The sequence below is a fragment of the Gorilla gorilla genome, chromosome 20 (genome assembly GCF_029281585.2).
Source record: "Gorilla gorilla gorilla isolate KB3781 chromosome 20, NHGRI_mGorGor1-v2.1_pri, whole genome shotgun sequence".
In the NCBI taxonomy this organism is placed as follows: domain Eukaryota; kingdom Metazoa; phylum Chordata; class Mammalia; order Primates; family Hominidae; genus Gorilla; species Gorilla gorilla.
In genome coordinates, this window is record NC_073244.2 from 61,175,614 (window position 1) to 61,200,532 (window position 24,919).

General features: G+C 53.4%; 2 protein-coding genes across 3 annotated transcripts; one reads left to right on the top strand and one right to left on the bottom strand.

Moving 5' to 3' along the window:
* The first annotated feature begins 197 nt into the window (after nucleotides 1-197).
* Nucleotides 198-9,518, top strand: MAMSTR (MEF2 activating motif and SAP domain containing transcriptional regulator). The gene is made up of 10 exons (XM_055370081.2): nucleotides 198-244; nucleotides 871-949; nucleotides 3,185-3,223; nucleotides 4,172-4,314; nucleotides 4,493-4,677; nucleotides 5,031-5,133; nucleotides 5,379-5,573; nucleotides 5,894-6,079; nucleotides 6,169-6,223; nucleotides 6,389-9,518. The coding sequence occupies exons 2-10, from the start codon at nucleotides 892-894 to the stop codon at nucleotides 6,670-6,672; spliced, it is 1,248 nt and encodes a 415-aa protein (XP_055226056.1). The 5' UTR covers nucleotides 198-244; nucleotides 871-891; the 3' UTR covers nucleotides 6,673-9,518.
* A 5,987-nt stretch (nucleotides 9,519-15,505) lies between these two features.
* FUT2 (fucosyltransferase 2 (H blood group)) lies at nucleotides 15,506-24,025 on the bottom strand. Of its 2 annotated transcripts, none has more exons than XM_055370082.1 (2): nucleotides 23,890-24,025; nucleotides 15,506-17,001 (listed from the first exon to the last, which is right to left on the bottom strand). In XM_055370082.1, the coding sequence occupies exon 2, from the start codon at nucleotides 16,997-16,999 to the stop codon at nucleotides 15,968-15,970; it is 1,032 nt and encodes a 343-aa protein (XP_055226057.1). In that variant the 5' UTR covers nucleotides 17,000-17,001; nucleotides 23,890-24,025; the 3' UTR covers nucleotides 15,506-15,967. The 2 variants fall into 2 exon arrangements, with proteins under 2 accessions (XP_055226057.1, XP_055226058.1); XM_055370083.1 differs by having other exon boundaries at nucleotides 23,880-24,025.
* Nucleotides 24,026-24,919: the final 894 nt, after the last annotated feature.

The following is a 24,919-nucleotide window of genomic DNA, read 5'->3' on the forward strand; positions in this document are numbered from 1 at the left end:
GTGCTGGAGGAGCGAGCCGGGGAACCCTGACGTCCCCGCTCTCACCCCCAGCATCCCCCAAGGCCCGCACAGGCCCTCCCAGCGGGTGCTCCCACCCCTTCTCAGGGTCCCCGGCGGGGCTCCCGTCACACCCCAGGAAGGTGGGTTGGAGGCGGTCCCAGGCTGGTGGGGCGGAGCCTGTGGTGTCCAGCCTCGGCCTCTAGACTCAACCCGCCCCAGAGCACAGCTTCGCCGAGCCCACCTGGTGAGAAGCCCCTGGGGTGGACGGGGGGGCGCACTCCTCAACGGTTCTATCCCCTCTCTGGTCCCAGTCCCTTCCCCAGAGACCCTGGTGGCTGACACCCTACTCACTCCTTCTCAGATGCAGGTCACAGGGACCCTTCTATTCCTCAGAAACCTGTCAGGGCCCTGTTCCCCTCTCCACCCAGGATCTTGGATTCTCATCTCCTTAGAGTATTGAGTTCCAGCCCTTAACCTCCTTCTCCTTCAAGATTCCAGACTCCAGGCCCCGCTGCTTCCTCCCTTTCCTAGTCGCAGGGGTCCCAACCCACAACCCTTCCTCCTCAGGACCCAGGAGTCCCAGATTCCGGGTCCCTCCCCTCCCAGGATCCCAGAGTTGAGACCCTCAGCCCCTGTCTTTCAGACCAGGGGTCTGGGTCCCCAGCTTCCTCCTTCCTCGGAGCAAGGTGTCCGGGTCTGCAGCCCCCTCCTCTACAGCCCCTGGGATCCGGAAGTTATGGCCCAAGGCTGCTCCTATTCCCACCTCCCTCGGGCCCTTTCCCTGCTGAATTCACTCTCAGGGGCAGCCTCCTGACCTCCACTCTGAGCCAGCCCTCTATGGGGCCCCTGCCCTGCCCCCTCTCCGTCCAGGTCCCCATCCCGGCCTTGGCAATGACCCTGGCGGCTTCCTCCCAGCGTTCCCAAATCATTCGCTCCAAGTTCCGATCTGGTGAGAGAGGGCTCTCTTTATGCGTGGGGGATGGGATCCTGAGAATGCTGTACTCTGGGGTGGGAAGGGAGGGGTGGTAGGTCCCATGAGGCCTGTGTTTTTTGTGCAAAAGGTCATGGTGCATAAAGGAGGCCCAAGCACAGGGGTCCGGCTGTGGTGGATCAACGAGTGTGCAAATGGCTAGTACCATGCTCACGGGGGCAGCAATGGGGATTGGAGGCCAGGGGTAGGCGTGCCGAGGGTTCAAGCACTGAAGAGAAACAAAGGCTTATACTGGCACACATGCAGGGGCAGAAGAGCAGAGGAGGGACTTCAGAGGACCAGTGTGGGAGTTTGGGTGAGGGGACAATGAGCTGTCAAGCTGTGAAAGTGTCAAAGTTCTTGTTTTAGGTCCCAGGGCAGGCAAAAAGTCTGCAAGTATAGCCGGGCATGGTGGCGCATGCCTGTAATCCCAGCTATTTGGGAGGTTGAGGCAGGAGAATAGCTTGAACCCGGGAGGAGGAGGTTGCGGTGAGCCGAGATCACGCCATTGCACTCCAGCCTGGGCAACAAGAGCGAAACTCCATCTCAAAAAAAAAAAAAAAAAGAAGTGTGCAAGTGTTTCAAACTACAGATCAGTTCCTGAGAAGGCAAAGGGTACTTGAGTGTGCACGTGAGCGTGCCTATGTGGTTGGATGGGTACAAAGACACCAGCAATCAAAGAGCAAGGAGTATACAAAAAGGTGCATATGTCCAGAGAAAAGCAGAAATGTGCAGAGAGATCCTTGCTCCCAAATTGGGGGACAAACCCTGACTGTGCACATAAGATAGTGAACATTCATCCAGGTGGGGCGCGGTGGCTCTTACCTGTAATCCCAGCACTTTGGGAGGCCAAGGCAGGTGGATCACCTGAGGTCAGGAGTTCAAGACCACCCTGGCCAACATGGCGAAACCCTGTCTCTACTAAAAATACAAAAAAATGATGCCGGGCAAGGTGGCTGATGCCTGTAGTCCTAGCACTTTGGGAGGCTGAGGTAGGCAGATTGCCTGAGCTCAGGAGTTCGAGACCAGCCTGGGCAACACGGTGAAACCCCATCTCTACTAAAATACAGAAAATTAGCCGGGCGTGGCGGCGTGCGCCTGTAGTCCCAGCTACTGGGGAGGCTGAGGCAGGAGAATTGCTTGCACCCGGGAGGTGGAGGTTGCAGTGAGCTGAGATTGCGCCACTGCACTCCAGCCTGGGTGACAGAGCGATACTCTGTCTCAAAAAATAATAATAATAATAATAATTAGCCAGGTGTGGTGGTGAGCACCTGTAATCCCAGCTACTTGGGAGGCTAAGGCAGGAGAATCGCTTGAACCTGGGAGGCAGAGGTTGCAGTGAGCCGAGATTGTGACATTGTCCTCAAGCCTGGGTGACACAGCGAGACTTTGTCTCAAAAAAAAAAAAAAGATAGTTAACATTCATCCTGGGCAACACAGCAAGACCCTGTCTCTACAAAAAATTAAAAAACAAAGCAAAAAAATTTAGCTAGGTGTGGTGGTGCATGCCTGTAGTCCCAGGTACTCAGGAGACTGAGGTGGGAGGATGGGTTGAGCCCAGGAGTTCAAGGCTGCAGTGAGCTGTGATCGCACCCCTGCACTCCAGCCTGGGCTACAGAGCGAGACCTTGTCTCTAAAAAAATAAAACAAATTTAAAAAAAGGAAAAAAAAACAGCGTTAACATGGATGCTGAGGCAGAGTGAGTCAAGGATGAAGAGTGTGCAAAAACATGCAAGTGTGTAAAAATGGCATGTGTGCAAAACTAGAGCCCAGAGAGATGCATACTGAAAATGTGGAGTGTTGACTGTGGGAAGGCCCCGAGATAGCACAGAAAGTAGCAGGAGTGCATGGATAAAGGGAGGCGAGGTGCAAAGGGGCCAGGCTGCCAAGATGGCGATTGCGCAGGGGGTGGGGTGGGCACACGCTTGCTCATGGAGGGGGCAGGTGGAGCCGGGGGCAGGGCTGCCTCCAGCCTGCACGCTGGCTGGCTCGTAGCCCCAGAATGGCGCTGGCCCGCGGCGCTGCGCTGGCAGGGAGCAGGCGGGAGGCCCGAGGAAGGGGGCCTGCTGCCCGCCCACCCGCCTGCACAGGCTGTGTAAGGGGGCTGGGCACGCATATCCCGCCAACAACTGCAGCTCCCACCAGCCTGCCAGGCCAGGCTCCTGGACACTCCCTTCCCGCCTTCCTCCTCCCACCTCCCTCCTCCCTCCACAGTCCTCCAGCTTCGGATCCACAGACGGAATCAGGAGCAGAGTAAGTGTGGGCCCCAAAAGGGAGGGGATGGTGACCCCCCCCTCCCCACTGGGATATCCTGGAATACAGCTGCCAGATACCCCTCATTGGTTCCTGCAGCTCAGTCTCCATCCCCTGGGACAGACCAAAATCCCATCCTGTCCTTTCCCAAGGATCCAGGGGTCCAGGTCTCTGGCCACCCCACCCCTAGGAGCTCTGCTTCCTGCTTCTCCACTCTAATGAGATGCTTGAGCTTGGATCCTGCTTCTTTGGAGAAGACAGGCATCCTGGTCTCCACATTTGGTATATATGAGAAGCTCTGGATATAGCTTTTTTTTTTTTTTTGAGATGGAGTCTTGCTCTGTCACCAGCTGGAGTGTCATGGCTCAATCTAAGCTCACTGAAACCTCTACCTCCCAGGTTCAAGCGATTCTCCTGCCTCAGCCTCCTGAGTAGCTGAGATTACAGGCACGCGCCACCACGGCTGGCTAATTTTTGTATTGTTATTAGAGACAGGGTTTCACCATGTTGGCCAGGCTGGTCTCGAACTCCTGACCTCAAGTGATCCGCCCGCCTCAGTCTCCCAAAGTGCTGGGATTACAGGCGTGAGCCACCGCGGCCGGCCTGGATGTAGCTTTCAGCCTCTCCCTCTCCCCAAGAACCAGGAGTGCAGGCCCCACCCCTGTCCTAGCAAAACCTCAGACATCTGTGATCCTCAGCTACCACACCCCTTTGTGATAGAAAATTCCTGCTTTACTTGAGAATGTAGCAACCGGAGCCACCCCCCCCCCCCCCCCCCCCGCCCACCTCCACCCTCAGATCCAGTTCAGGCTCCCATCTCCCAGCAATCAAGTCTTGCTCCCTGGCCTGCCCTCCCGCACCCTGGGGCCCCGCTTTCCACACAGCCTTGCTCCTCCCGGCCTGGCTTGCTGCCTGCAGGCCTCTCAGGGTCCTTCACCGTCTCTCCAGTCTCGGATCCGGACCCGTGGATCTCAGCCTCAGACCCTCCTCTGGCCCCGGCCTTGCCCTCGGGCACGGCCCCTTTCCTCTTCAGCCCTGGGGTCCTGCACCCCGAGCCAGAATATTGTCCTCCTTGGAGGTCCCCAAAGAAGGTGAGTCTCGACTCGAGGGAGAGGTCCCTCTGAGAGCCTAGCCTTTGTCTCCCTTGCTGCTGCTGCCATTTTTGCTCCTCTTCGGTGGCACCGAGCTGACCCCATACTTTGCATGTAGCCCTGGGGCAGGAAGGTGGGAGCCGCGCTGAAGCCTAGCACATCACACCTGCTCTTTCAGGAGTCTCCCAAGATCTCCCAACGTTGGAGGGAGTCCAAGCCCAGGGGGAACTTGACATACCACCAGTACATGCCCCCAGAGCCGAGACAGGGATCCAGGGCAGACCCCCAAGCCGAGGGGTCCGCCCTGGGTCCTCCCGGGCCATCTCTGTGGGAAGGGACAGACTCGCAGCAGCCACATCCTAGGTATGACACCCACTTCTGTTCTCCCGGGACCCAGAAATTCAGGTCCGAGCATCCTCCTCCCTCAAACCTCGAGTCCAAGATTAGGGGATTCGGGCCCCCAACCCTCTCCTCTCCCAGGGTTTAAGAGTCCAGGATCCCAGCCTCTCCGTTCGCCCTTCAGACCCGAGTCTGAACCCCTAGTTCCTCCTCCCCCATGCACAGAAATCTAGCCCCATGTTTGCGCCCTTGGAGACCCAGAATTCTGGGCCCTCACTTTTCTGCATCTTCCCCAGCTCCCCGTCTTTGAGGACCCCAGAACGCCTTTTCCCCCTCTACCTCTCTAACCTTTGTTCGCCCCTCACGATTATCACCAGGATGAAGCCCTCTCCCCTCACTCCCTGCCCACCAGGAGTCCCTAGCCCCTCGCCCCCCCCACACAAGTTGGAACTTCAGACCCTTAAACTGGAGGAGCTGACGGTGAGTTTGGGGTGTAACTTTCCAGGCCTTCTCTCTCCTTCGGTGGGGTCCCAGAATTCCAACCCCGCAGCCTCTGCCCTCTGGAAATCCAGGAGATCGGGTACCCAGTCCCATCCTGTTTTAGGGTCCCAGGAGTCCGGACCCCCAGTGCCTCCTTTCTCGGTTTCCAAATATCCTGTCCAGCTCCTGCCTGCGCCCGGGAGCCCGCCCAGCACTGCCTCTTCCCACCCCCTCACCCTCCCCAGGTCTCAGAGCTCCGGCAGCAGCTGCGCCTGCGGGGCCTCCCAGTGTCGGGGACCAAGTCTATGCTCCTGGAGCGCATGCGCGGCGGCGCGCCGCCCCGCGAGCGGCCGAAGCCGCGGCGCGAGGACAGTCCCGCGGGTGCTCCCTGGCCGCGCCTCAAGCCCAAGGCCCTGGCAGCCGCCCGGCGTCAGGGCTCGGTGAGGGCGGGGCTATGCGCTTGCGGACCAATGAAGAGAAAGCAAAGTGGGCCGGGGCGGGGTGTCGAAAAAACTAGCCAATGAAGTGTGGGGGCGAGGACCAGCTGTAGGAAGCCTTGAAGGCGAGGGGACGTGGTTCAGACTAACAGGGGGCGGATCTTTAGAGAAGAGGAGCCAATGAAAGAATAGGGGGCGAGGCCAAAGGGGTTGATGAGCGAGGGGTCGCGAGAGGATCAAGGGGTGGAGCCACACGTTGCGAGTGGGTGGGGTTGCGCCCTGTGGGCATGGCTTATGGGCGCTCGCCCTCTTGGCTGCTCTAGGTCAAGCCCAGCGCAGCATCTCACAGGCCACCTCTTCCACGTGCCGCGGATACCCCGGGGACGGCTCCGGCTCCAACTCCCACTCCGGCTCCTGCTGCAGCTCCAGCCCTGACCCCTTCCTCAGCGCCGGGCTCAGCGGCTCTGACTCTGGAGGAGGAGCTGCAGGAAGCGATCCGGAGGGCGCAGGTAAGAGGGTGTGGGTTGAATCCGGCTAGGGTTCTCCAGTCAGGTCCAGGTCGCAGTGCCGAGTTCACGCCAAATTTCTCCATCCGCAGTTGCTTCCTAACCGGGGCATCGATGACATCCTGGAGGATCAGGTGGAGCCTGATGGTAGGATCCAAACTGCTAGATTTAGGGGAGGTGGGGGCTGAGGTTCCGGACTCCTGCGTCCAAAGGAGGCGTGAGCTGGGGAGCTGGATCCTGGAAATGGGGTATGGGGGGCTGGCGTCCGGATCCTTGACTTTCCAAGCTCATGTACCATTCTTTATCCCGCAGACCCCCTGCCCCCTATTCCCCTGGACTTCCCTGGCTCCTTCGACGTGCTGTCCCCCTCCCCGGACTCTGAAGGCCTCTCATCTGTTTTCTCCTCTTCACTCCCGTCTCCCACGAACTCCTCCTCCCCTTCTCCCAGGGACCCCACGGACTCCCTGGACTGGCTGGAGGCCCTGAGTGGGGGTCCTCCTCTGGGTTCTGGTCCCCCACCCCCCAGCATCTTCTCCGCTGACTTATCTGACTCCAGCAGCAGCCGGCTGTGGGACCTGCTGGAGGATCCATGGTGATGGATTCTAGGATTTACAGAGACAGAGAACTGGTGGGGGTGGAGAGAAGCTCCTTGTGGGAGGAGAGGGAACTACCAGCAGAGCCCCTCCTACCGCAGACACAGGATCGGAGACAACCTCCAACCCCACCTGCCTCCTGAAGTGCTGCTGACATGCAACTGCCTTAACTTTGCCTACCTGGCCTCCTTATGATCCCCCTCCGGCGTGGTATGGTTGGGGGGCTTCTTTTGCTGCTGGCCACGGCAAACAAGCTGCTTGCTGCTTCCTTCAGAGACCTCATGGATGTTCTTACATGCCCCCGACCCCGGTAGATGGCTCCCTGTTGTTTGGGGAGCCTGGAAGGTGGTTATGCCTTTTGGATGCAGGAGAGGAGCAAGAAAGAGGGAGAGGGAGAATGGGGGAGCCAGACCCTGACCTCCCTGGGTTCTGGTTGGAGATGAAAAAATTAGAAGCATCAGGTCTAAGATTAGCTTCTCTTGGAAGCAGAGCCTGAGACAAGATATCAATGCCAGTCATTTATTAAAGAAGTGTTCTCGCTGGGTGCGATGGCTCATGCCTGCAATCCCAGCACTTTGGGAGGCTGAGGCAAGCGGATCACCTGAGGTCAGGAGTTCGAGACCAGCCTGGCCAACATGGTGAAACCCTGTCTCCACCAAAAACACACACACACACAAAAATTAGCTGGGCATGGTGGCACATGCCTGGAATCCCAGCTACTTGGGAAGTTGAGGCAGGAGAATCGCTTGAACCCGGGAGGCAGAGGTTGTGGTGAGCTAAGACCGCTCCATTGCACTCCAGCCTGGGCAACAGGAGCAAAACTCCATCTTAAAAAAAAAAAGAGAGAGAAAAAGAAAGAAATGTTCCCAGGATAAACCAGTAGAAGAGTGGGGAAAACAGGACAGCACAGGGGAAGAGGAGCAAGAGGTGACTTCAGGTGAAGTTCCAACCTCAGCCTAATCCTGCAGGGAGCTCCAGAGCACAAATTAAGTTGTGGAGTCTTTCCTGTCTTGGGACACATGGAACTGGGCCTTTGTGTCTCCCTGTTTGAGCTTATTATAGCCAAACAACAAACCAGGCTCAGTGGCAAACGCCTGTAATCCCAGCACTTGGGAAGCTGAGGCAGGCAGATCACTTGAGGCCAAGAATTCAAGACCAGCCTGGCCAACATGGTGAAACCCGTCTCTACTAAAAATACATAAAAACTGGGCTGGGCACGGTGGCTCACGCCTGTAATCCCAGCACTTTGGGAGGCCAAGGCGGGCGGATCACGAGGTCAGGAGATCGAGACCGTCCTGGCTAACACGGTGAAACCCTGTCTCTACTAAAAATACAAAAAAATTAGCTGGGTATGGTGGCGTGTGCCTGTAGTCCCAGCTACTCGGGAGGCTGAGGCAGGAAAATGGCGTGAACCCGTGAGGCGGAGCTTGCAGTGATCTGAGATTGTGCCACCACACTCTAGCCTGGGCGACAGAGCGAGACTCCGTCTCAAAAAAAAAAAAAAAAAAAAAAAACTAGCCAGGTATGGTGGTGGGAGCCTGTAATCCCAGCTACTTGAGAGGCTGAGGCAGGAGAATCACTTGAAACCACGAGGTGGAGGCTGCAGTGAGCTGAGATCATGCCACTTCACTCCAGCCTGGGCAACAGAGTGCTACTCCATCTCAAAACAAACAAACAAACAAACAACAAAAACCCACACCACCCCAAAACTTAGAGTTGTAAAACAATAACTATCTATGATTGCTCACAAATGCATGGGTTGACTGGGCTCAGCAGGGCAGTTCTTCAGTTCCATGTGATGTTGGCTAGAGCTGCAGTCATCTCAGGGCCCACCTGGGCTAGCACATACAAGATGGCACATCAAATGTGTGTGGCACCGTGGTGGGGATAGCATGAAGGCTGGGCCCAGCTGGGTTGTGCAGTGTGACACTCCATGCAGTGTCAGCACTGTCCCTCTGTGGCCTCTCCCCCAGGGTAACTAGATTTCTTGCATGATAGCTCAGGGCTCCCAAGAGTGAGTATTCCAAGAGCAGGGAGCAGAAGCTACCAGTCTCTTAAAGACTAGGCTTGAAACTGGCACAATTTCTCTTCCACTGTATTTTATAATTAATGCAAGTCAGGCAAGCCCACGTTAAATATGGGAGGGCACTATACAAATCTGTGAATATCAGGGACGTGCTCACTAGGGGCTACATCTGGAGACTTGCCACTATACCACCCCTAGTCAGTCATGAGCCATGGGTCACAGAGGGAGGGAGGAATGACATAAACTCCCAGGAACCTCCAGCCCAAGGGCAGTCCTGGGAAGAACGTCATAGGGTAAGTTGTTAGCAGCAAAATGTTTTAAAATGTAGGTTTTGGCCGGGCGCGGTGGCTCATGCCTGTAATGCCAGCACTTTGGGAGGCTGACACGGGCAGATCATGAGGTCAGGAGTTCGAGACCAGCCTGGCCAACGTGGTGAAATCCTGTCTCTACTAAAAGTACAAAAATTAGCTGGGCGTGGTGGCATGCGCCTTTAATCCCAGCTACTCAGGAGGCTGAGGCAGGAGAATTGCTTGAATCTGGGAGGTAGAGGTTGCAGTGAGCCGAGATCGCGCCACTGCACTCCAGCCTGGGTGACAGAGTGAGACTCCATCTCAAAAAAAAAAAAAAAAAAAAAAAAAAAAAGGTTTCAGGGCCAAACACTGTGGTTCATACCTGTAGTCCCAGCTACTCTGGAGGCTGAGGCAGGAGGATAACTTGAGCCTTGAAGTTTGAGGTTGCAGTGAGCTATGATTGCACCAGTGCACTCCAGCCTGGGCAACAGATAAAGACCCTGTGTTTCAAAAAAAAAAAAAAAAAGATTGGGCCCAGTGATTCACGCCTGTAATCCTGGCACTTTGGGAGGCCGAGGCGGGTGGATCACCTGAGGTCAGAAGTTCGAGACCAGCCTGGCCAATGTGCTAAAACCCCATATCTACTAAAAATACAAAAAAAAAAAAAAAATTAGCCAGGTGTGGTGGTGCACGCCTGTAGTTCCAGCTACTCGGGAGGCTGAGGCAGGAGAATCACTTGCAGTGAGACGAGATCATGCCTGCACTCCAGCCTGGGCAACACAGTGAGACTCCATCTTAAGAAAACAAAAGTAGTCCCAGCACTTTGGGAGTCCGAGGCAGGTGGATCACGAGGTCAGGAGATCAAGACCACGGTGAAACCCCGTTTCTACTAAAAATACAAAAAATTAGCCAGGCGCAGTGGTGGGCGCCTGTAGTCCCAGCTACTGGGGAGGCTGAGGCAGGAGAATGGCCTGAACCCGGGAGGTGGAGCTTGCAGTGAGCCGAGATCACGCCACTGCACTCCAGCCTGGACGAAAGAGTGAGACTGTGTCTCAAAGAAATAATAATAAAAATAAACAAAACAAAACAAAACAAAAAAGACCAGAAGAGGCAAGGTAAGTGGGTTTGAGATTACCTAGTTTGAATTTCAGCAGGCTCTGGAGCATAAAGGCTGTCCTGAGTTTTTGGTGCCTGGCTCAGGGAGCCTGTGCTCATAAAGGTGTGGATGGGGTGTGGGCTCTGGATTGGCTGGTTTACATAGGAAAGGTGAGTAGTTAACTATCTCTAGCATTTGGCTATCCCTGGGAGGGTCAGTCCCTCCAGAGTCATCGAGGCCCCCACTTGTCAAAGCAGCAGAAGTTCAGAAAATACAAAGGCATGATTAATACGCCAAGCACACAAGCTGGGGGCTGGGTGCACAGAACTGGTAAGAGGAATCTGAAGGCACCTGGGTGCGCCACCAGCACTGTCCACTGCAGGTGGAAAAGAACAGTAGACCAGGCTGGGCGCAGTGACTCATTCCTGTAATCCCAGCACTTTGGGAGGCTGAGGCGGGCGGATCACCTGAGGTTGGGAGTTGGAGACCAGCCTGACCAACATGGAGAAACCCCGCCTCTACTAAAAATACAAAATTAGTCGGGTGTGGTGGTGCATGCCTGTAATCCCAGCTACTCAGGAGGCTGAGGCAGGAGAATCACTTGAATCCGGGAGGCGGAGGTTGTGGTCAGCCGAGATCACACCACTGCACTCCAGTCTCGGCCTCCCAAAGTACTGGGATTACAGGCGTGCACCACCATGCCCAGCCATTTCTGCATTTTTTTTATAGAGACAGGGTTTCACTATGTTGCTCAGGCTGGTCTTGAACTCCTGACCCCAAGTGCTCCTCCCACCTCAGCCTCCCAAAGTGCAGGGATTACAGGCGTGAGCCACCACACCTGGCCCAGAGACTTTTCTGACTGTATCACTCTCCATATCAATGTGTCCCCATCTCTGCCTGACTCAGGTCACTCTGTCCTGGTTCTGTCTTCATATCTCTTCTCTGTTCTCTGTCTGATTTGCCCTCTGGCTGTTCTCTCCTCCCTATCTCTGTCTCCAGCTCCCTCCTGCCCTTTATCCCTGATGCATTCGTCATCCCTGTCAGTCTCCGCGCTCATCTCTCTGTGTCTCAGGCACTCGTCTTTCAGCTTCTGCCAGGCCCCCCACCTGCCTCCATTGCACCTTCCCCATCTCGCCTGCGTCCAGAGTGGGCTCTGTGGAGCTGAGGGTGCACGTGGTCCCTGCACTGCCCCAAGGAGTCAGGGCCAGGAAGCCGGCTTGGTGGGGTGCCTGTCTGAACCTTCAGCCTAACTGAAAGGCTTGCCTCCTGCACTGCCGGCACTGCCGAGCGCCCAACACCCAACTCTTCTCCAAAGACTTCATCCCTCCCTCCTGCCTCAGGAAAACCAGGGCTGGACCAAGGGGGATCAGATGGGGACCCCCAAGCAGCACCTTCCTGCTTTCCTCTGATCTCAACGGAAGGTGGATATTTACATCATGAGACCTGAAAAAGACCACCAACATCAAAATACCAAAAATTACTAATTTATATTATAAACGTACTCCCTCCCCAAAAGGATATAGTCATGTTCATTGTGTAGACTGGAAAAAATATTTCTCCTCCTCCTTCCTCTCTTTTTCCTTCTTTCCTTCTTTTTTTTTTTTTTTTTTTTTTTTGACGGAGTTCACTCTTGTTGCCCAGGCTGGAGTGCAATGGCACGATCTCGGCTCACCGCAACCTCTGCCTCCTGGGTTCAAGCGATTCTCCTGCCTCAGCCTCCTGAGTAGCTGGGATTACAGGCATGCGCCACTACACCTGGCTAATTTTGTATTTTTAGTAGAGACACGGTTTCTCCATGTTGGTCAGGCTGGTCTTGAGCTCCCAACCTTAGGTGATCCACTGGTCTTGGCCTCCCACAGTGCTGGGATTACAGGCGTGACTCACCACACCTGGCCTCCTTCCTCTCCCCTTCTTTCTTTCTTTCCTTCCTTTCTTTCTTTCTTTTTTCTTTCTTTCTTTCTTTCTTTCTTTCTTTCTTTCTTTCTTTCTTTCTTTCTTTTTCTTTCTTTCTTCCTTTCCTTCCTTCCTTGTTTCTTTCTTTTCTTTCTTTCTTTCTTTTTCTTTCTTTCCTCTTTCTATTTTCTTTCTTTCTTTCTCTTTTCTTTCTCTCTCTGTCTCTCTCTCTTGAGTTTCGCTCTTTTGCCCAGGCTGGAGTACAGTGGCGATATCTCAGTTCATTGCAACCTTCACCTCCTGGGTTCAAGTGATTCTACTGACTCAGCCTCCCGAGTAGCTGGGATTACAGGTGTGCACCACCACGCCTGGCTAATTTTTGTATTTTTAGTACAGACAGAGTTTCACCATGTCAGCCAGGCTGGTCTCGAACTCCTGATCTGAAGTGATCCACCCACCTCGGCCTCCCAAAGTGCTGGGATTACAGATGTGAGCCATAGCACCTGCTTGCCTTAGGATCTAATTGTATCTTTTCAATTATCTTTTTTTTTTTTAGACGGAGTCTCGCGCTATTGGCAGGCTGGAGTGCAGTGGCACAATCTCGGCTCACTGCAACCTCCACCTCCCAGATTCAAGCAGTTCTCCTGCCTCAGCCTCCCGAGTAGCTGGGACTACAGGTGCGTGCCACCACAGCCGGCTAATTTTTGTATTTTTAGTAGAGACGGGGTTTCACCATGTTGGCCAGGATGGTCTTGATCTCTTGACTTTGTGATCCACCTGCCTCGGCCTCCCAAAGTGCTGGGATTACAGGCGTGAGCCACCACGCCTGGCCTGTATCTTTTCCATTTTTAAAAATTTTGTTAGTGATGGTGTCTTGCTATGTTGCGACTTTGGAGTGCAGTGGCTATGCACAGGTGTGATTGTGGCTCACTGAAGCCCCAAACTCCTGGGCTCAACTGATCCTCCCACTTCAGCCTTCCAAGTAGCTGGTCCTACAGTTGTATTCCACTATACCCAGTTAGTTTTTTATTTTTTGTAGAGACAGGATCTCCCTATGTTGCCCAAGCTGGTCTTGAACTCTTGATCTCAAGTGACCCTCCCACCTTGGCCTCCCAAAGTGTTGGGATTACAGGCGTGAGCCACTGCACCTGGCCTGTACCAATTATATTTTGAAGTGATTTGTTAATGCCGTCTTGAGAGCAGGGATCGTATCTCCTAGATTGCTTTCTGATACATGATAGGTGCACAGTATGTATTTGTGGGTAGTCTGGAGAAAATACTGTAATATTGAGATCTAAAAAATCGTTGTAAAAGTTGCCTTGTTCTTTTTTTTGACCAAGTTTTGCTCTTGTTGCCCAGGCTGCAGTGCAATGGCGTGATCTCAGCTCACTGCAACCTCCATCTCCCAGGTTCAAGCGATTCTTCTGCCTCAGCCTCCCTAGCAGCTGGGATTACAGGCATGCACCACCACGCCTAGCTAATTTTGTATTTTTAGTAGAGACAGGATTTCACTATGTTGGCCAGGCTGGTCTCGAACTCCTAACCTCAAGTGATCCATCTGCCGCAGCTTCCCAAAGTGCTGGGATTACAGGTGTGAGCCACTGCACCCAGCCAAAGCTGCCTTTTTGATCCAGACTTGTAATAGGATTCCATCTACTCCTAAGTTTTTTTTTTTTTTTTTTTTTTGAGATGGAGTCTCACTCTGTTGTCCAGGCTAGAGTGCAATGGTGTGATCCTGGCTCACTGCAACCTCTGCCTCCCTGGTTCAAACGATTCTCCTGCTTAAGCCTGCCAAGTACCTGGGACTACAGGTCTGCGCCACCACCCCTGGCTAATGTTTTGTATGTTTAGTAGAGACAGGGTTTCACTATGTTGCCCAGGCTAGTCTCGAACTCCTGACCTCAGGTGATCCGCCCGCCTTACCCTCCCAAAGTGCTGGGATTACAGCCACCATGCCTGGCCTAAGATGTATTTTGGAGTTCATGTGATACTTATGTAATACGCTCTCAGAGAACCTTTTCTCCCATCCGCAAAGTCATAATTGTGTTTATTCATTTATTTATTTATAAGAGTCAGGGTATCACTACGTCATCCAGGCCGCAGTGCAGTGGCTATTCGCAAGTCCAATCACGGTGCACTATATTCCCTAACTCCTGGCATCAAGCAATCCCCCCACCTCAGCCTCCCTGGTAGCTGGGAATACCCCACTCCATGACTGTGTGCACACTGGTGATTAAAAAAAATTATTCCTTTGATGACTGTGTAATGGTTACAAATGTATCCTGAGAGGGAAGGCTGCTGTGGGGGTTTCACTGCCTGACGTGTAACACATGTGCTGCAAACATTTACTGAAAGAATGAACGGAACGCCCTGAAGTTCACTGAGCCAGGCTGGTCTCTCAGTACTAGCAATGATCATCCCAGGCCCTAGAAAGCCAGGATTGAAGAGGCAGAACCTATGGACTTGGATGCACGCCAGCTACCAGCCAATACGGTGTATTTGTGCAAACTGGAAAAAGGCTCCACTTCCAGATGGACTAACTAGAAAACAGTGAGCTCTAGAGCCGGGCGCAGTGGCTCACACCTGTAATCCCAGCACTTTGGGAGGCCGAGGAAGGCGGATCATGAGGTCAGGAGTTTGAGACCAGCCTGACCAACATGGTGAAACTCCATTTCCACTAAACATACAAAAATTAGCTGGGCGTGGTGGCACGCACCTGTAATCCCAGCTACTCAGGAGGCTGAGGCAGGAGAATTGCTTGAACTCGGGAGGCTGAGGCAGGAGAATTGCTTGAACCCGGGAGGCGGAGGCTGCAGTGAGCCAAGATCATGCCACTGCACTCCAGCCTGGGGGATGCAGCAAGACTCCATCTCAAAAAAAAGAAAAAGAAAAGAAAACAGTGAGCCCTCCGGGTGGACACAATGCCAAGGACACCTGGCTTGATGAGTAGACTGTGGGTCTGTTTAAACCCCACTTGCCTTCTTAACCAGGGGACTTCGTGCAGTGAACAACCTACACAACCCCTCAGGGCATCCCTGTTGTCTACTCTAAAGCCATTTCCCCTTTTCTCCTTGGTAACACCACCCTAATTTTCTGCAAGCTGCATGTCCTTCAGAGGTGGCTGATCAACTTCTCAGCTGCAGAATCTGAGGCTAAACTAATCCCAGCAGTCTCATTTCTTTTGCCTCCTATCGGGTCACATGGGTATGTGACAATTCCTACCCATCGGAGTTGGGGGGAAATTGCTGGAAGGCTTAGGAAGGTTTCATTCATTCTTCAAAAGGGACCAAGACAAGAACGAGCCTCTTTCTGCTGTTTTTGAAAGGCATTATCTGCATGTGATGGCTGGATGTGTAGCAGCCCTTTTGGGACCATGGGATGATACAGCTAAGAAATGGCAGCATAGCATATGAAGATGGATGGAGCTCAGGTGACTGATGACTTTGTGGAGCGGCTAAATTAACTGACCCTGGACCTGGGCCACTTCTGGTCTTATGTGATATGCATGATTATGGTCTTTGAACCTGTTCATTTCTTTTTTTTTTTTTTTTTTTTTTTGAGATGGAGTCTTGCTCTGTCACCCAGGCTGGAGTGCAGCGGCACCATCTCGGCTCACTGCAACCTCCGCCTCCTGGGTTCAAAAGTGATTCTCTTGCCTCAGCCTCCCGAGTAGCTGGGATTACAAGTGTGCACCACCACGCCTGGCTAATTTTTGTATTTTTAGTCGAGATGGGGTTTCACCATGTTGGCCAGGCTAGTCTTGAACTCCTGACCTCAAGTGATCCACCCGCCCTGGCCTCCCAAAGTGAGAGCATTACAGGCATGAGCCACCACGCCAGGCCACTGTTCACTGAGATTTCTGTTACTTGCAGCCCAACGCATCTTCACAGAAGAGAGATGGGTCCTGCTCATGGAACCACGTGCTTCTCATGCCCAGGTGCTCATCTTGAGGGAGTCAGAGAAGGAGAAAAGGTCTCAAAGGACGGGCCAGCATTAGTGCTTGAGTAAGGGGGACAGGTCTGCGGCAATCCCCGTCCACTCCGGCAGGAAGGCTGCCTCTGGCTTAAAGATTTTGAGGAAAGGGGAGTCGGGGAGGGTGTAATTGGCCAGGTAGATGGTGTCTCCGCCCGTGAGGTATGCGGCCCAGATCCCGAACGTCCCAATAGTCATGATGGTGTGGTTACACTGTGTGAGTAGAGCAAAATCTTTGGCAGGTGAGCCCTCAATGCCATCGCCAGCAAACACCACATCACCGTGGGAGGTGTCAATGTTCTCCCGACACCAGGCCATGCCATTACTGGTGACCACGAAGATGGGGGAGCTGTAGCGAGCTCGGAACCAGTCCAGGGCCTGCTGTAGGTATCGCCGGTCGGCCACCACCCCCTTCCACACTTTTGGCATGACATGGACATAGTCCCCTCGGCGAACATGGACCCCTACAAAGGTGCCCGGCCGGCTCCCGTTCACCTGCAGGCCCCGCAGGAACTTCTGGGCCTCCTCGCGCACGTGGTCGTGCAGGGTGAACTCCTGGAGGATCTCCTGGCGGAGGTGGTGGTAGAAGGTCCAGGAGCAGGGGTAGCCCGTGAAGCGGACGTACTCCCCCGGGATGTGGCGGTACTCCTCCTCCATCCAGTCGTTCAGGTGGTAGTTCTGCCAGGGGATCCTGCTGGCCGTGGCGCTGTGCAGCACCGGCAGGGTGATTCTGAAGATGGGGGCCAGGGTGCTGTGCATCTGGGCCGGGATGAAGGCGGGCCGCCCGTTCATCTTGGCCAGGGCGTACAGCGTGGCGTACTCGCCCATCTGGTTCCCCAGGCGGCCTATCGCATTGATCGTCCACATCCCCCTGAGCTGGCTGGGTCCCAGTGCCTTTGATGTTGAGGCTAGCACTGGTATCTGCACCGGTAACTCCCACATGGCTTGAATCTTCGCTAGCCGCTGCTGAACGTGAAATATAGTGGAAACCGTAAAGACAAAGAGGATGAAGTGGGCCATGGGAAAGGAGAAAGGCATCTGAACGACCAGCATGGCTGTCAGGGGAGGAAAACGGGACACGTTAGCTGGGAGATGGAGGCCCGGGGCGCTGGTGAACGTGGCCATGCGGTGGTGTGCAGGCATAGTGTGGGTGTGTGTGTGTGCTTCTACTTCAGGTGTGTAAATACTTGGCACATACTTGCCTATGTGCACAGGCATGTATCTCAAGTGTGTTTATACAGATGTGTCTACACTGTGTTCATAGGTGGGTGTGTGTACACAGGTAGATGCATACACATTGTGTGTAATGTGGATATGGGGATCCATACATTGTATACATATACAGGTGTGTGCAAAATTGTGTGTGTACATATACAGCTGTGTACAAATGGACATGTGTACATGGTAGTGTATGGGTAGAGATATATCGTGTACATGTAAGGGTATATGTGTAAGTATGTATACACATACATATGTCACCTAGGTGATTGTGAACACAGCATGTGTGTATATGTGAATGTGTATACATAGGAGTATATATATATATATATACACTTTGTGTATCTATACATTGTATGCATTTTTTGTTTATTAATTTTTTATTTATTTTTTGAGACAGGATCTTGCTCTGCCACCTGGGCTGGAGTGCAGTGGTGAGAACGTGGCTCACTGTAGCCTTGACCTCCTAGGCTCAAGCAATCCTCCTGCCTTAGCCTCCCGAGTAGTTGGGACTACATGTGCACATCACCATGCCCAGCTAACTAAAAACAAATTCTCTTTTGCAGAGATAAGGTCTCAGTATGTTGGTCAGGCTGGTCTCAAACTCCTAGGCCCAAGTGATCTTCCCACCTTGGCCTCCCAAAGTGCTCAGATTATAGGCGTGAGCCACTGCACCTGGCCCACATTGTATGTTTAAATGTGGGTGTTTATCGACTGAGTGTACATATGTGGGTGTCCACATATGGTGAGTACAAGTATATGTAGTTATTATTTACTGGTGATCCAGTTTGTAGAGATGTTCTTTTTTTTTGAAATGGAATCTCTGTCACCCAGGCTGGAGTGCAATGGCACGATCTCTGCTCACTGCAACCTCTGCCTCCCAGGTTCAAGCTATACTCCTGTCTCAGCCTCCTGAGTAGCTGGGATTACAGGTGCCCGCCACCACGCCTGGCTAACTTTTGTATTTTTAGTAGAGATGGGGTTTCACCATGTTAGTCAGGCTAGTCTCGAACTCCTGACCTCGTGATCTGCCTGCCTCAGCCTCGCAAAGTGCTGGGATTACAGACGTGAGCCACCACGCCCGGCCCAAGATGTTCATCTTTTGTTTTTATTTTCCTACTTGCCAGAGTCCAGTGCCAGAGATATTCATCTTTGCATGTCCTGCCTGTATCCACTTTGAAGGGAAATTGTCCACCTGGCCTGCCTGCCCTCCTGGCCACAGCCAGTTGAACTTGAGAGGAACACCCAGCTCCACTGTGGACTTCCCATTCATCGGCCATGGCCTATGACAAGTGTAGGCTGGCTCGAAAAGATGAGTTGGGGCCGGGCGCGGTGGCTCACGCCTGTAATCCCAGCACTTTGGGAGGGCGAGGTGGGCAGATCACCTGAGGTCAGGAGCTGGAGACCAACCTGGCCAACATGACAAGGCCCTGTCTCTACTAAAAATACAAAAATTAGCCAGGTGTGGTGGCGGACGCCCGTAATCCCAGCTACTCGGGAGGCTGAGGCAGGAGAATTGCTTGAACTCGGGAGGCTGAGGCAGGAGAATTGCTTGAACCCGGGAGGCGGAGGCTGCAGTGAGCCAAGATCATGCCACTGCACTCCAGCCTGGGGGATGCAGCAAGACTCCATCTCAAAAAAAAGAAAAAGAAAAGAAAACAGTGAGCCCTCTGGGTGGACACAATGCCAAGGACACCTGGTTTGATGAGTAGACTGTGGGTCTGTTTAAACCCCACTTGCCTTCTTAACCAGGGGACTTCGTGCAGTGAACAACCTACACAACGCCTCAGGGCATCCCTGTTGTCTACTCTAAAGCCATTTCCCCTTTTCTCCTTGGTAACACCACCCTAATTTTCTGCAAGCTGCATGTCCTTCAGAGGTGGCTGATCAACTTCTCAGCTGCAGAATCTGAGGCTAAACTAATCCCAGAAGTCTCATTTCTTTTGCCTCCTATCGGGTCACATGGTTATGTGACAATTCCTACCCATCGGAGTTGGGGGGAAATTGCTGGAAGGCTTAGGAAGGTTTCATTCATTCTTCAAAAGGGACCAAGACAAGAACGAGCCTCTTTCTGCTGTTTTTGAAAGAAATTATCTGTATGTGATGGCTGGATGTGTAGCAGCCCTTTTGGGACCATGAGATGATACAGCTAAGAAATGGTAGCTGGCTGGGCGCGGTGGCTCACGCCTGTAATCCCAGCACTTTGGGAGGCCGAGGCGGGCGGATCATGAGGTCAGGAGATCGAGACCATCCTGGCTAACACGGTGAAACCCCGTCTCTACTAAAAATATTAAAAAAAAGATTAGCCGGGTGTGGTGGTGGGCGCCTATAGTCCCAGCTACTCAGGAGGTTGAGGCGGGAGAATGGCATGAACCTGGGAGGCGCAACTTGCAGTGAGCCGAGATCGCGCCACTGCACTCCAGCCTGGGAGACAGAGCGAGACTCCGTCTCAAAAAAAAATAAATAAAAGAAATGGTAGCACAGCATGTGAAGATGGATGGAGCTCAGGTGAGTGATGACTTTGTGGAGCCACTAAATTAACTGGCCCTGGTCCACTTCCAGTCTTGTGTGATATGTATTATTATGGTCTTTGAACCGGTTCACTTCTTTTTCTTTTCTTTTCTTTTTTTTTTTTTGAGATGGAGTCTTGCTCTGTCACCCAGGCTGGAGTGCAGTGGCACCATCTTGGCTTACTGCAACCTCCGCCTCCTGGGTTCAAGCAATTCTCTTGCTTCAGCCTCCTGAGTAGCTGGGATTACAGGTGTGCACCACCACACCTGGCTAATTTTTGTATTTTTAGTCGGACGGGGTTTTACCATGTTGACCAGGCTGGTCTCGAACTCCTGACCTCAAGTGATCCACCCACCTCAGCCTCCCAAAGTGCTGGGGTTACAGGCGTGAGCCACCATGCCTGGCCACACAAATTCTAGATAAAGCTCCTTTCTCATCACTACAAAAGTATATCCTTTCACTAAGTCCAACACAGAATGCTGGACTCGATGACTCAAAGACACATCACCACCAGTGGCTAGGTGCACAAGCTCTGGCCAGTTTCAGACTCACAGTCACGAGCTGTGTGATTTTGGGCAAGTGACATCACCTCTCTGAGGATTAAAACAGTGTCTGGCACATATACACAGGCGGTAAGTGTTTGCTATTGTCACCCACAAGGCAAAGAATGCTGTTCGTTATAGGCTCTGGGTGAAGAACCCAGGTTTCCCAGTTTTGATGCTGGGAGTATTGATAGTGGTCAAATGTAGCATTTAAACCATAGATCATAGAACGGGAGGGTAGCCGGGCACAGTGGCTCACGCCTGTAATGCCAGAACTTCCAGAAGCCAAAGTGGGTGGATCACCTGAGGTCAGCAGTTCGAGACCAGTCTGGCCAACATAGTGAAACCCCTTCTCTACTAAAAATACAAAAATTAGCTGGGCATGGTGGCGCGCACCTGTAATCCCAGCTACTGGGGAGGTTGAGGCAGGAGAATCACTTGATCATGGAAGGCAAAGATTGCAGTCAGTAAGCCAAGATCGCGCCACTGCACTCCAGCCTGGGCGACAGAGTAAAACTCCATCTAAAAACAAAACAAAACAAAAAACCCACCCAGGTTTCCCTGTTTCTTTAGGCCTTCATTTCTGAAGGCTCCCATGTCAACACTTACCTTAAATACATTTGTTATGCTTGTGTCTGTTAACCTTTTACTGTAGGTGCCCCAGCTGCAAACTTTGTGATAGGTGAGGAAAAGATGCTACTTTTTCTCACCTATGGAAGGAAGGAAGGGAGGGAGGGAGGGAGGGAGGGAGGGAGGGAAGGGACAGAGATGATAAAAGGGAGAGGAAGAGACAAATAGAGAAAAAGACAAGAAGACACAGAGAGAGGCAGGACTAGAGAGACAGGGAGAATGAAACAGACAGGGACCAGCCATGATGGCTCACACATGTAATGCTAGCAATTTGGGAGGCCGAGCTGGGAGGATTGCTTGAGTTCAGGAGTTCGAGATCAGCCTGGACCACATAGTGAGAACTTGTCTCTATTTTAGAGAAAATTAGGCCAGGCGCAGTGGCTCAGGCCTGTAATTCCAGCACTTTGGGAGGCCAAGGGGGGACGGATCACCTGAGGTCAGGAGTTTGAAAGCAGCCTGACCAACATGGAGAAACCCCGTCTCTACTAAAAATACAAAAATTAGCCAGGCGTGGTGGCACATGCCTGTAATCCCAGCTACTCAGGAAGCTGAGGCAGGAGAACCACGTGAACCTGGGAGATGGAGGTTGTGGTGAGCTGCGATTGTGCCATTACACTACAGCTGCACTCCAGCCTGGGCGACAGAGTCAGGCTCTATCTTAAAAAAAAGAAAAAAGAAAAGCAGAATGTTCTACACGGATGTCCCTGCCTCCTTGGTAGCTCCCTACCTCCTTACCCAGGAAGGAGGAAGGTGGCTGCTGAGTGGCCCAGAGCAGGAAGCTGGGCACTGACCTTGACTCGAGCCTGCAGGGAGAGAAGGAAGAGGTGGGGAGGCCTCACAGAGCAAGCTGTGCTATGAGGTTGTGAATTTTTGAGGTTTGGCGAGATGCCCTGCACGGCATGATCAGGAACCTCTTATGTGCTGTGTGACTTTAACCCAGGACTTTTACCTCTCTGTGTTTCGTTGTCCTTGTCTGTCCATCAATAGGGGGTTGTGGGGAGGGATAAAAACAACACCTCCTCAGAGGCTGCAGTGAGTTGAGATCACACCATTGCACTCCAGCCTGTGCAACACAGCGAGACTCCGTCTCAAAAAAAAAAAAAAAAAAGCCAGTGCAGTGGCTCATGCCTGTAATCCCAGCACTTTGGTAGGCTGAGGCGGGTGGATCACCTGAGGTCAGGAGTTCGAGACCAGCCTGACTAATATGGTGAAACCCCATTTCTACTAAATACAAAAAATTAGCCAGGCGTGGTGGCTCATGGCTATAATCTCAGCTACTTGGGAGGCTGAGGAAGGAGAATCGCTTGAACCTGGGAGGCGGAGGTTGCAGTGAGCCGAGATTGTACCATTGCATGCCAGCCTGGGCAACAAGAGCAAAAGTCCATCTCAAAAAAATACAACAACAACAAATCACACCTCCCTTAGGGCTGTGTGAGCACAAAGGGAAATGCTGTATTACATGGGCTGTCCCTGGTATTCAGAGCAGAATTTGTGCCCCAAACTCACACTTATGTCAGGCTTGAACCAAGCACCACTCCCATTCTGCCTGAAGGCATTATTTTTTTTTTTTTTTTGCTTTTTTTGTAGGGATGGTGGGGAGGGGGGTCTTGCTATGTGGCCCACACTGATCTCAAACTCCTGGCCTCAGGAGGTCCTTTGTTCTCCTTCCTCAGCCTCCCAAAGTGCTGGGATTACAGGCATGAGCCACCACACCTGGTCTATCTTACTGAGATTTTTTTTTTTTTTTTTTTTTTTTGAGACGGAGTTTTGCTCTTGTTCCCCAGGCTGGAGTGCGATGGCACAATCTCGGCTCACCACAACCTCCGCCTCCCGGGTTCAAACGATTCTCCTGCCTCAGCCTCCCGAGTAGCTGGGATTACAGGCATGCACCACCACGCCTGGCTAATTTTGTATTTTTAGTAGAGACGGGGTTTCTCCATGTCGGCCAGACTGGTCTCGAACTCCTGACCTCAAGTGATCCGCCTGTCTCGGCCTCCCAAAGTGCTGGGATTACAGGCGTCAGCCACCACGTCCAGCCCCATCCACGTCTTTCTGTTGCAGCCCGGCTTCCTCCTCTCCCCTCTGTCCCCTACACCCAGCGCCGGCCCTGCCCCTTCCCAGCTCGCAGCCCCTTCAGGGCTCCCTATGCCTCTTAAGACACAATCCCAGTCTCTCGCCGGCCCCGCACACCCCTCCGGCTTTGTCACCAGCTGTTCCCGTGAAATAACCCAGCTCTCCGCTCACCCGGGACCCCGTCCTGTCCCCCAGCTCTGAAAGCCTTTCTCTACCCCAACGGCCCCGTGCCCCGGGCAGCTCAGCACATCCGGCTCAGTCGCACCCCACTGCCTCGAGCTCGCTGTCTTCCTGCACCTCCCCGGGATTCCCGGATTCCCGGCATTATCACTTCCACTCTGGGGAGGAGAAGGGAGCTTCAGACAATAACGTAGGGCCATCACTTGGAAACCCCACCTTTATTCTCCGACCCAGAACAGAAGCGGTGATTCAGAGCGGGATTAGGGAGTGCAGGAGGGACGGAGCCGCCCTCCCTGGGCGAGGGCAGGGCTCGGAGGTGAGACCAGCAGTTTGGGTTCCATGAAGCCTCTGAGGAGCCCCAGGGTCCAGGGAGCAAGCCCCAGGGTGGAGACAGGAAAGTCGGGTCACCACCAGCTGTGCGCGAGCCATCTGCACCATTACTGCCAGGGTGGTTCTTAGAAACTGCTGAGGGGAAGGAGACAAGGAAGGACCTGGTGGCCCGGGGTGGAGAAGGGGAGGGAGCTGGTGGTTCGAGCTCTAGAAACAGATCCACCTGGAAGGAAGTGGGGAGGGAGCTAAGGACGGCGGCTGGCTGGGGAGGGGGTCCTGGCTGCCGAGGGAGGGACCCTCCTCTCCTGGAGGTCCCGAGTTGGGGGTGCATCCCAGAGGGCACCAGGGACCCACGAGGGCACGCGGGTCCACGGCCCAAATCCCTGCTCTCCGCCTGGGCGTGTGTGCAGAGGTGTGCGTGTTGTAGGGTGGGAGAGGAGCCCCCTCACCTTCTCTCACCTGGTCCTGCCGAAGGAAACCGGGACAGAGTGGTTGGGCAGGCACCTCGGTGTTCCCTCTGGGTCTCTCTTCACTCAGGGCCAAAGAAACCCTTCCAGCATCGGTGACTGGCAAACCCCGCCCAGGAGCTACAGGGCTTTCCAGAGCAGGTGTGGCTGGGCTGCGGGAGGGAGGTGAGCCTGTAGCCCCTCCTCCCTCCCCAGTGCCGGCCACGAAGTCCATCTTGTTATCTACCCTTAGCTCCTCCACCTGCACCAGGCACCCCAAGCCTGGCCATAAGGGTGGGGGAGAGAGGCAGGACAAGGTCGCATCCCCCATCCGGGTCCCCGGGGGTCTTCCTTGGGGAACTGTTGTGATGCCCCAACAGAAAGGGGCCCCCACTCTGCTCCCCTCCTCCAGGCAGCCAGGAAGGCCTCCAGGAAGGCAGCATGGAGGTGGGGGACAGAGTCCTGCTAGGCCAGGCTCTCGCTGACTCTGAGTCCCCTCAGAGTCTTATATTTATTAATTAATTAATTATTAGTAGTATTACTTTTTGAGAGAGTTTTGCTCTTGTTGCCCAGGTTGGAGTGCAATGGCGTGATCTCAGCTCACTGCAACCGCCGCCTCACAAGTTCAAGGGATTCTCCTGCCTCAGCTTCCCAAAGTGCTGGGATTACAGACGTGAGCCACCTCGCCCTGCCTATTTCAAAAAAATTTTTAAATAGAAATGGGCCAGGTGTGGTGACTCACACCTGTAATTCTAGCACTTTGGGAGGCCGAAGCAGGTGGATCAACTGAGGTCAGGAGTCAGAGACCAGCCTGGCCAACAAGGTGAAACCCTGTCCTTGTAAGAATACAGAAATTAGCCATGGCCCAGCACCGTGGCTCACGCCTGTAATCCCAGCACTTTGGGAGGCCGAGGCAGGTGGATCACCTGAGGTCAGGAGTTTGAGACCAGTCTGGCCAACATGGTGAAACCCTGTCTCTACTAAAAATACAAAAATCAGTGGGGCGTGGTGGCGTGCACCTGTAATCCCAGCTACTTGGGAGG